Here is an 11,095-nt window from a genome sequence, read left to right as displayed (position 1 = left end):
GCTAATAACTTGTTATCACATGTTAAAATTTATTGACTATGTAAACACAAACTTTACACTGTCGATGCATATAAATCAAAACTTTCTTGACTACATCATGTGCTAAAACAATCGTGTAACAGTAGTATTTGAACTCCATCCGGACCATATAAAAGTTTGACAAAAACATAAAATCAAGAAAAATTAGATAAGATATGTTTATTTTAATTTCAAGAATCTTTGCAGGGAAAATAAAGAACGACGGATGTGTGTGTGTATATATATATATATATATATATATATATATATATATATATATATATATATATATGAGACTAGGAAAATATCCCATTGAAAAGGTAGAATGCAATTCATGTCAAAGACAATACATCAAAAGAATAAACCACTATACAACAACAAGTCGTCAACTACGCATCAACCCTAAGCAAGTAGAGACCGACTATATGAATCCTCAGTGTTCATATCACTCCAATAATAAAAGAATAAACCAATATAAATATGACTATAAGGAGGGTTTAATCGTCTATTCATACATACATGACAAAATAGCAACACTCGACTTACAAAGCAAACATGCAATATACAACAACAACTAAGCCTCAATTCCAAGTAAGCTGAGATCAGTTATATGAATCCTAACTGAATTTGTCGCTCCAATAATATAAGAACAAACCAATTTAATCACAAACATACAAAGGCCCGTTAAATACCACTACGAGGGGGTTTACGAGAAATGATGTATTTGTGTATTCATACGCAGCAAAGCGCGCAACACATACTCGAACATGCAAAGTAGACAGGTAAATTAAGCCAGATTAAGCTGCCTCACTTGACAATAACTCAAGTTCAGCCCACCAGAGAGGAGAAAGCCTTGGAACTGCAGCATTAGGTGATACATCAATTGCTTCCCTTAGTTTTGCAATGGCTTCTCCTATAGTTGGTCTTTTCCTTGGATCTTCATGTATGCATTGTTCAATTACTTCACTAATAACCATAAGCTCATTATTCTTGAAAGACTTCAATGTTGGATCCACCAATGAGATGATATTCTGCTTATCATGAAGATATTTCGCCGCCTAAAACAAAGCAACAGTTATGATAACAACAACAAGCTCAGTAAAATCCCACAAATTAGGTCTGAAAAAAGAATAAAGTTTGGCACCTATGATGTTTATGAATTGTAAAAGAATAAAGTTTGACAAATCCTGCTCTAGCCCGAGGCAAATCTAGGATTTAGGTTCATAGTAAGCCTAATAATACACACATAAGCATCATTTTTTTTTTTTTTTTTTTTTTTGCATATGTACTTATGGACTTTGTTGCTCAGACTCTTTAAAAATCCTCGAAAAGTACTGCATTTTTTGAGGATCTGTGCGACACCATTTCTTGAGATTCCACGCAACATAGGTTATGGATCGAGACGAAAGCAATGGATTCAAATGAACCAACTGAACCAGCTCTTAGCTTGCCTCTGGCACTAGCCAGAAACAAGAATTGCAGCATAGGGAACAGAACATAAAAGTTGAAGAATTAAGAGAATAAGGGAAGCATATGATATAGAAAAGATGATAATTTACCAAGTTCAGAAGAGACTCTTTTTCTTCTGAATAAGGCGATTTTCCAGAAATAATTTCTAGTAAAAGAATTCCAAAACTATAGACATTCATTTCAGGATCAGCAAGCGGCGGCAGCTCAGAGTTCTCTAAATCATCACTAGAGGACTTTGACTTGGCCGTTAGTTCCGACCAGAAATCAATTTCTGTAATCTGTATAACGAAAAATTACGGATTTACTTCCACATTGTATACAATACAAGTGTTCAAAGATTCATTTATAGTAGATATAGTTTCTTGATGACATATTGAGGTATATATAATCCATAAGAAGCAGACCTTAGCAGCATAATCGTCGGTCAAAAATATGGCCTTTGAATTCAAGTTGGAATGTGGTACGGGCGGGTTCAAATCATGCATGTACTGAAGACAATACGCTGTACCCATGACCGTCCTCATCCTTGCGGGCCAGTCAAGATGATCGGCTTCTTCAACTGGAACAGCGAAAAACATTTAGTTCGCGTTATTGATTGATAAATCAAAGCACCAATATTGGCCGATTAACTGAAACATGAATTGCTAGAAAGTTTAATTACCATGAAGATGTTCGAAAAGAGTTCCATTTGGAGCATACTCGAAGACCATCATCCGAGTGAAAGGTTCATCCTCCTCGCAATATCCAATAAGATTAACAAAATTCTTGTGGTTCACTCTTGAAAACGTATCGATCTATTCAGGTAAAACAATAAGAAACATCTATGAGTTTTATAATTGAAAAAGTAAAGTGTGAGACAGAAAAAGATTTTAGGGATTGTATATTTGTGAAAGCAAAGCAATATTTACTTTCTTTCTGAAGGCAGTTTCTGAGTGCATAGACCAATTACTCAGAGAACTTATAGTAGTTGAGATAACGGCAATCTCCACTCCGCTGGACAGTGTTCCTTTGTATACTATATATGAATCGCCGCTGGTTATAATGTTGCTAAAATCCTCGCATGCTGTTTCGAGCTCGGACCTGTTCAGTTTTGGTACCCCTACAATGTTTCCACCATCAAGATAATTACAATGGAAAACAAATAATCACGCAGTAAGATGAAGGATTTCACCTTCCTACGGTTGTTGCTGAAAAGCAAGATATAGTGAAAAAGGGTATATAAAAACGCTACGCTAAGAATATTAGTACTACAATTCCTCATAAGAGGAAAAATATCAGTACTTCCCTTTATTCAATTAAACATGTTATAAGTATTGATTAATGGGATGATATCAACCAGTGAGAAAGGTTATTAACGCTTCAACTAGTTTGAGGGTGGGGACAAAAATCATGTTCGGCATGAGAACAAAGTCCAACATTGGTAGCTGAAAAGATTGAAAGCCTACATATAAGTTAAGTGTGAAATCTTTTAAGGAAAACTGTACGAGCTTGGCCCAAAGCGGACGATACATATAAGGTAAGTGTGAAACCTTTTAAGGAAAACTGTACGAGCTTGGCCCAAAGCGGACGATACATATAAGGTAAGTGTGAAACCTTTTAAGGAAAACTGTACGAGCTTGGCCCAAAGCGGACAATACATATAAGGTAAGTGTGAAACCTTTTAAGGAAAACTATACGAGCTTGGCCCAAAGCGAACAATATCATACCATGTTGAGAGTATTTTCGGGCTAGTCGAGCCCAACATCTAATATCAGAGCCCAGGTTTGGCGGGACGGGTATGACGATGGCAAAGTGATGGCGTGGGGCTCGTTTATCCAATCACATCATGTTAAGAGTATCCTAAGCAGTTTTAGCCCAATAAATCAGAATATTAACAGTATCAACTTTTGACACAATCTGATCAAAATACCAATTTGATCAAAATACCCGTAACAAGTGATGGTGTGGGGCTCGTTTATCCAAAGCGGACAGTATCACACCATGTTAAGAGTATCTTAGGCCGTTTTAGCCCAACAAATCAGAATATTAGCAGTATCAGTTTTTGACACAATTTGATCAAAATACCTGTAACAAATGCTTTTTGTAGCTGTCCACTCAGTCCAGTTTTCCAAGGACCAATTGTTCTAGCTGCTCTGCTTCGGCAGATTAAGAACACAGATACGGCAATAATGAGCAGAAATACTCCACCTAAAATCCCAACTACATATTTCCAAGGGCTTTCAGATTTTTTGGCAGGTGGAGTTTCACCATTAGTTGGCTGTTTAAAAGCACTCATAGGCTGCCCCTCGGGATTTAATCTGTCTTGAGACTCATGCTGTGGAGGTGAGAAAGGTAAGTTTGTAGGAATTATTCCATCGGTATTTGGCACAGCGCGAAATGAACCACTACTTCTACTACTCGGCATTTGAATAACAGGACCCAATGGTCCTTTAATATTAGCAGGAGCAGCAGCAAGATTACTGGATTGTTCGGCTAACTTACGTCGTGCAATCTCCTCTTTATGGTCATCCAAAAAGCCCTTTCCAGGGGATGACCTATTGAAAAAAAATGCTTCTCAATGACAAAACTTAATGACGAACACGTTATGTTAACAGATGTTTAATTACTTACAATTGGAAGAAACTGAGGTAACGGAAAAGTGTTCCCTTTATTGGTTCGATAAAGGAATTTATCATCTTGAATGGTTTCATGCTGCCATGCCAAATGCTGCCGGAAACAGACATCAAATTATCAGAGAAAAGCATGCAAAATACCTTATTTGAGAAATGCAGTAGATCAAGTAGCTGGTGTTTTTCAATATAAAGAGCATTTTCTGAAATTAAACTATTGGCTTATATATATATATATATATTTTAAATGTCCTCAAACAAATTTCATTTATTTTACCACATAAACAACTACAACAACATCCCAGCATATTCCCACATGTGGGGTATGGGGAGGGTAATGTGCACGCACACCTTACCCTTACTTTGTCCAGGTAGAGAGGCTGTTTCCAGAGATCCTCAGCTTAGGCAAGCACAGTTAGAAAATATATTTTACCACATAGATTGACTATAACTATGTAAAAAGGCCACTGACTAAGACAGGATACCAGAAAGCTAAAAAAAGATCGTACCAATGCCGAAATTTTCTTATACAGCGAGTTCCGGAAACAAAACCAGAAGTGAGATTGTCATCGAATTGCAATTCCGAGACTAAATGAAGCTTCCCAATTTCCAAAGGAACACTCTCTTCAAAGTTGTTGTTACGAATCAACCTGGAAAAAAGAATGAGACACAGTTGATGAGCATTTTGATCTCACTTCTGCAGCACGAATGTGCATGCGTATGTACAGATCCGCATGAAAATCATTGACTCACAAGATTCTTAGTGATTGTAAGTCTCCTATTTCTGCTGGAATTGTTCCACTCAAATTATTATCGCTCAAGTCAAGCACTTCGAGCCTATTGAGTCGTCCAAATTCTTTAGGAATAGCGCCAAAGAAATGGTTTCCTGAGAGCACGCTGCGAAAGCAATCAGAGAGCAAGAAGAAATACTGTTAAGATTCAAAAACAACTTATGCAGAAAACAATGTAAATGCAGAATACAAGATGATAAAAGATGATTGCTCAATCCAAAACTAATCTGTCCTCTGTCCCTACCTCCCGATTAACTTGACCTACAAAACTTTTTGTTCTTCACAGTTTACCTGAACACTTCTCTGAAAACAATAAATTCCAACTCCATGAACTTAAACTAAGCTGAAAAATCTCTTAATAAAAGATCAATGAACAGTTCTGCATACCAATATTATTAGCTTCAACCATTTCCTTCATTAGGCACACAGTTATCGATCACGAGATATTTATTCAGAATAGTACCAAGTATGCAGTTGACGATTCTGCAGTTATGTTCCTTTTTATCCAAGTTGTCGATCAAAGATTATACAACCTTTTACAGATGGTTCAGGTAAATAACACAAAGTAACATTAATGAGCAAGAACGTCAAAGGAAAGTATATTACTATAGCAAAAGCTTACAGCGATCTCAAGTGAGTAAGATTTCCAAGCTCCGATGCCAGTGTTCCTTCCAAAGAACATCCATGGAGATTTCTGAACCAAGCGAAAAAGAAAGAGCGACTAATTTAACGACATAAAAAGATCACTATAGTCTAAACAAATGATTTCAGTGTGTTGCACTTGGTTTATCATTATCAGTTCAACAGACTGGTTATAGAATCAAATCAGTGAGCACTAACCAATAGAGAAAGGTTATTGTCAAAACAATCTAAACTAGAAAAGTCGAGTATGCATAACATAACAAGAGACTTACAGCGTTTGCATTTTACCGTCCAGACACTCAACACCAGACCACATGCACGGGTCGCAGTCATCAGCATTCCAGTTTTCAAGAACTCCATTAGGATCAGATTCCACTTTTAATTTGAATTCCAACAATGCCAATCCTGTTTCTCAAATCAACAGTAATCAGTAAAACAAAGAGTAAGCCAAAACTTGAATTAACAAAGAGAAACTAGAGGATACCCCACGGATCGCAAAGACAAAAACCATTGGCCTAAGTGAGTAAAAAGCATGAAAGATCAGGGTTCAAATTCCAACAATTATGTGACACGCTCTCCATTTTAGTATGTTCGGAAAAGAATAACATCTTTCTGTATTTAGAAATAATTTGACTTTAAAATTCCGATTATACCATTGATGATTTGATTTATATTCATAGAAATGTCTATAGCTTGTTTCAGATCACAAGTTTCGAAATTCTTTCTTTCTTTCTTCATGTCCAACAAAACATGGCCACATAAAATGGGACAAAGGGAGTACGTGATTTTGTCTCATATGCCTAAGCCTTGACAGGCATAGTAATGATACCTATGCTGATTGGAGATGCACAATAAATCCAATGGAACAGTCGAAGTGCAGATAAGCTGGTCTGAACACCAACAACAACAACAACAACAATAATATATCCAGTGTAGTCCCACAAGTGAGGTCTGGGGTGGGTAAAGTGTACGCAGACCTTCCCCTGCCTTTAAGAAGGCAGAGAACCTATTTTCGGTAGACCCTCGGCTCAGGAAGGATAAAGGGAAGGCGCAATAGCAAGCAAGCCAATCTGACAACCGAAAGGTCTGAACACCACCATCATCAAAAAATAAAAAGAAAGAAACTAGAGAATATCCAATGACAAACACAAAGATAATAGTAAACTACCTTCTGAATTGAGAGAGCAACATCCATGAACCTCCAAAAGAAGAATCAAAATGGAGAAATAAGACAACAACTTGATTCCATAAATGTTCCATCTACCCCTCATTGCTTGCAAAACCATATGTTAAGGCAGTAATAATTTCTGCCAAAAGCCAGGACTCTATACAAAATCTCACACAAAATCGCCAGCTTTTTCGTATGAATTGACTCTCTCCCGAGCAATGACAAATCACTCGGACACAGAATCACACATTTGCTTATCTGCACAACTCTATACTAGACACAAAAAACAAAAAGAATTACAAACAATAGCAAAAAATATTAGCCCTTTTTCATATAATTAACCATAATGGGGTCTCTATTTTTCATATTTAGGCTATAATACCTCTGTTTTCACCATTATTTATAAACCCCGAGTCGTCAAAATTTCCAAGATTCAATCTTTAACTGAAAATGCAGACACAGAAATAAGAAAAATTAGCAAGAATTAATTTTTTTAAATAAAAGAAAGAATCAAAAGCAAAAAGGTGATCAGAGAATAACCATATTCGCAAGCAATTAACAGAAATTAAAAGATTCTTTAAAATAATGGAAAAAACAAAAACAAAAACCAAAAGGGAGAGAAGGGTAAAGATTAAATATTACCAGAAAATGAAGTTCTTGATATTTTCAAACAAATTAAGCAAATGCAGAATGTGGGAATTATGGAATTTAGAATTAGAATCCAAAGAAAACTATGTTGGTAATAAAGATTCTAGCTTTAATCTTTTTAATTTTTTTCTTTTTTTGTATATTGAGTGCTCTTTTCAGGATGATCTTAGAAGAGGAACCTCTCTTCGACCATCCCTGAGAAAGAGGATTGAGGAAAAAAGAGGAAAAAAGCTTTCTCTCTCTTCTTTTCTCTCTCTAAGAGAAGTTTTTCTGTTTGTTTCAGTTTTTTTAGGTAACATCACAACCACCATTTTTCCCTGACTCGTTTGGGGCGCGCTTTTACGTACGTGCCTGCCTCTTTAAGCCATTAAAATCTTCTTGAAAGAATGTTGTTGTCAGCACATAGTGTATATGATAATCATATATTATATCGTCTTTTTCACTACGCATTTTTTCTCTATTCTGTTGTGATTATGCAATCTTACTTTGAGCCCAAAGTCTATTGAAAATAGTCTCTCTACCTGCACAAGGTAGGGATAAGACCGCGCACACACTACCCTCCCAAACTCCACGTATGAATTATACTAAGTATTTATTGTTGTTGTTGCAGACTGCCAGTGATAAGCCGGAGGAAGATGAGGATGACATCAAGTCATCATGCCCCTTATGCCCAGGGCGACACACGTGCTACAATGGCCGGGACAAAGGTCGTGATCCCGTGAGGATGAGCTAACACCAAAAACTTGTCCTCAGTTTGGATTGCAAGTTGCAACTCGCCTGCATGAAGCCAGAATCGCCGATCAGCCATACGACGATGAATTCATTCCCGGGCCTTGTACACACCGCCCGTCACACTATGGGAGCTGGTCATGCCCGAAGTCATTACCTTAACCGCAAGGAGAGGGATGCCGAAGGCAGGGCAAGTGACTGGAGTGAAATCGTAACAAAGTAGTTGTACTGGAAGGTGCAATTGGTTGTTGTTGTTGTTGTCGTCTTTAGCTCACCGAGGACATGATCCTAGATAGGAGAGCATAAAAGTCAAAGATTATACTAGAAGGTTAGTAATAAGTTGAATGATTAGGATAGAAGATTAGTAGGTAGTCGAGAGATTCCTCTCCTTTATGGGGGGAGCGTGGGTCTAGTTTAGAGCACTTTAGATGCTCCCTCTTTTCCTTGCCAGTATTATTGTTATTATGCTAGCTTTATCATATTATAGATATTTCTTTTACTTTGGTTAGCTTTACTATTTTTTGCTATCATTACTTTTCTGTTCTACGGTATTTTCATTATAACTTTTTACTCTTGTATTTTTAAACTTGTCTTGAAAAATATTTTTCTTGAATCTATCGGAAACAATCTCTCTACCACATAAAGTTAGGGGTAAGTTCTACGTATACCCCAACCTCCTTAGATCCCATTTGTAGGGTTACACATGTATGTTTTTATTGTATATATTATATTCGTCCCAAATTATGTGGCACTCTTTTATTGTTAGTCAGTCATTTTTAGAATTCCTACTTTACCCTTAATTAATTGATTTATAACCATATAAAAATGTATGATTTATTTTAGACCACAAATTTTAAAAGTTTTCTTTCTTTCTTATAAAACTCTGTGTCAAATCAAACACAACCACATAAAATGGGACGGAGGGAGTAATATAACTTATTTGCACGTGTTATTTATGTCAAACCTTAACAAACAATGATTAAGTGATCTAACAAGATGAAAATAAGGCAAAATATAAAATTATCGGTCGGCCAAAATTAGTTATATTTTCTAGCCAAAAAATGTATAAAATATAAATATTATATGTATATGTATACACATATATACAAAATCTATACATTTTATTGACTATTATTTTTGAAAGCGATTAAAAATATGTGTTTCTCGTAAAAATACATGTTAATTAACCATGGTTAAGTGAAAAAAATATATGCCATGCATCTATTGGTTTTGCGAGTTCACTTGTCAAGTAATAAGGAATCCTATCAAAATAGCACGGGCTAGCCAGTTTTCGGACTAGTAATTGAAAAATAGTCAGCGTTTGTAAAATTGTTAAAAAATAGCTACTATTTTGCTGCAATACGGAAAGTTCCAGCATAATATACTGGAGATTGAAGCACATGTATATGAACTACCAGCATATTATGTTGGAACTTCAGCATACGAAAAGTTCCAGCATAATATACTGGAGATTGGAGCACCTATGTATGAACTTCCAGCATATTATACTGGAACTCCAGCACACGGAAAGTTCCAGCATAATATACTGGAGATTGGAGCGCGTGTGTATATGCTGGAACTCTAGCACATTATGAAATTCCAGCATGTTATCCTGGAAGTTCACATATAAAAAATTCGGACTCCAGTATATTATGCTGGAATATTTTTTCGAATTTTGAACAGTGTTTTTGTTCAAATTTATCTTTACATGAAAAACGGCTAAATTTCGATTACTTTTGAAATTGTGACTATTTTTCAATTACCACTTATAAATTTGGCTATTTTTAAATTTCACTCAGGAATTCTCATACATGTAATATTGGTTAAGTGACACACGAATAAAATTTCTCAACATCACTTGTTTTATTTATAAAAGGAATTGCCGCAGAGAGTTTAGGTTGCATCTCCTTGGGTATAAATGGATGTATAAGGAATCTTTATACAAATAGCCGGTCATATTCAGTATTTAAATTTTCTATTTGGTATACATAAATTATACACTAATTTTATATATGCATATCCATCCACTATTTTCGTTTAAGCGGTTGGGTAAGTGGCTATTTAAGTGAATTTTTCAATGTATGTATAATACTGGGCAGTCCAAAAAATAGTAAAGCATGTCTTATGACTATCTTAAATGGGCCTTATATTAACTTTGTTCGATAATGCATACAAATTACTGCTAAGATGATACATGCTAAAAAATATTATCCTCTACATAAATTTCTTCAATTGAAAGTCTAATACCAACCATTTTGGAAGGAAACATTTCTTAGTGTCAAATTGCTTCCCCTTTCAACTATTTTTCATTTTAAACCTATCTTTCATTATTTTTATTGTGCCAGGTTTCCTAAGTGTTACTGTTTGAAGGATCTTACATGTTATATTTTTGGTCTTCGACTAGTTTTAGAAGTAGTTAAGAGCAGTAGCGTAACCAAAAATTTCATCAAGATTATTCAAAACTATTCAAGATTTAATATATATATTTATAAAAAATAATATAAATAAAATCTTACCTTTGTCATCACAAAAAGCCACTAAACAACTTTTTTATATAAAAAAATGTCACATAATTATTTTGTTACAAAAATAGTTTAGCGACTTTGGTGCAATAAAGTGAAAATTGTACGTCCATACATGAAATTAACTTGATTTGTGATTCAGCTCTAAAAAAGTTTTTCTCTTGGTGTAGGGGGTCTGGTTTTGCTTCTCTTTTGCAGTATATGAACTTTTAAGTTTTTTCCTGCCCTAATTGTTAACTTAATAAGCTATTATTGATTAGCCTAGAAACTAAAGGGGCAGGGAAATTAAATTGTGCTATTAAATTATCTATAACTAACATTTATGCCACTCACATGTCTTTTTCCAATATTTATTTTTTCACTCATAATGCAAGCGAGGAAGGTTAAAATGAAAAATAATTTTTGCATAATGAGTGATAAGGGTTCCGTTTGTTTTGCTTAAGATAAGACGTCTGAATTTAAATAGATATTAGAATATTAAAATTTAAATATTTAAAT

The 11,095-nt window shown here is 35.1% G+C and overlaps 1 protein-coding gene across 2 annotated transcripts; it reads right to left on the bottom strand.

Annotated features, from left to right (window-relative positions):
* Window positions 1-475: 475 nt before the first annotated feature.
* LOC107773899 (protein MALE DISCOVERER 2-like) lies at window positions 476-7,679 on the bottom strand. 2 transcript variants are annotated; one of them, XM_075229848.1, is made up of 14 exons: window positions 7,341-7,679; window positions 7,081-7,142; window positions 6,699-6,966; window positions 5,803-5,935; window positions 5,511-5,582; window positions 4,851-4,994; window positions 4,607-4,747; window positions 4,099-4,194; window positions 3,553-4,022; window positions 2,397-2,587; window positions 2,150-2,282; window positions 1,893-2,047; window positions 1,578-1,766; window positions 476-1,076 (listed from the first exon to the last, which is right to left on the bottom strand). In XM_075229848.1, exons 3-14 carry the CDS (start codon window positions 6,814-6,816, stop codon window positions 816-818), a joined length of 2,103 nt encoding a protein of 700 aa, XP_075085949.1. In that variant the 5' UTR covers window positions 6,817-6,966; window positions 7,081-7,142; window positions 7,341-7,679; the 3' UTR covers window positions 476-815. The 2 variants fall into 2 exon arrangements, with proteins under 2 accessions (XP_075085949.1, XP_075085950.1); XM_075229849.1 differs by having other exon boundaries at window positions 6,699-6,971; window positions 7,341-7,660.
* Between the last annotated feature and the right edge of the window lie 3,416 nt (window positions 7,680-11,095).

This window comes from Nicotiana tabacum, chromosome 14 (genome assembly GCF_000715075.1).
Source record: "Nicotiana tabacum cultivar K326 chromosome 14, ASM71507v2, whole genome shotgun sequence".
Classification (NCBI taxonomy): Eukaryota; Viridiplantae; Streptophyta; class Magnoliopsida; order Solanales; family Solanaceae; genus Nicotiana; species Nicotiana tabacum.
The sequence above is the reverse complement of the archived record's forward strand: the minus strand, read 5'-3'. Positions and strand labels throughout refer to the sequence as shown.

What these genes read in the sequence shown, in the direction of transcription:
- LOC107773899 (XM_075229848.1), bottom strand. Translation starts at nt 6,816, where the DNA reads ATGGTTTTGCAAGCAATGAGGGGTAGATGGAACATTTATGGAATCAAG. An exon ending in GACGGTAAAATGCAAACGCT is followed by an intron (nt 5,583 to 5,802) that starts GTAAGTCTCTTG and finishes CGCTTGGTTCAG; the next exon opens with AAATCTCCATGGATGTTCTT. An exon ending in TACCTCAGTTTCTTCCAATT is followed by an intron (nt 4,023 to 4,098) that starts GTAAGTAATTAA and finishes TTTTTTCAATAG; the next exon opens with GTCATCCCCTGGAAAGGGCT.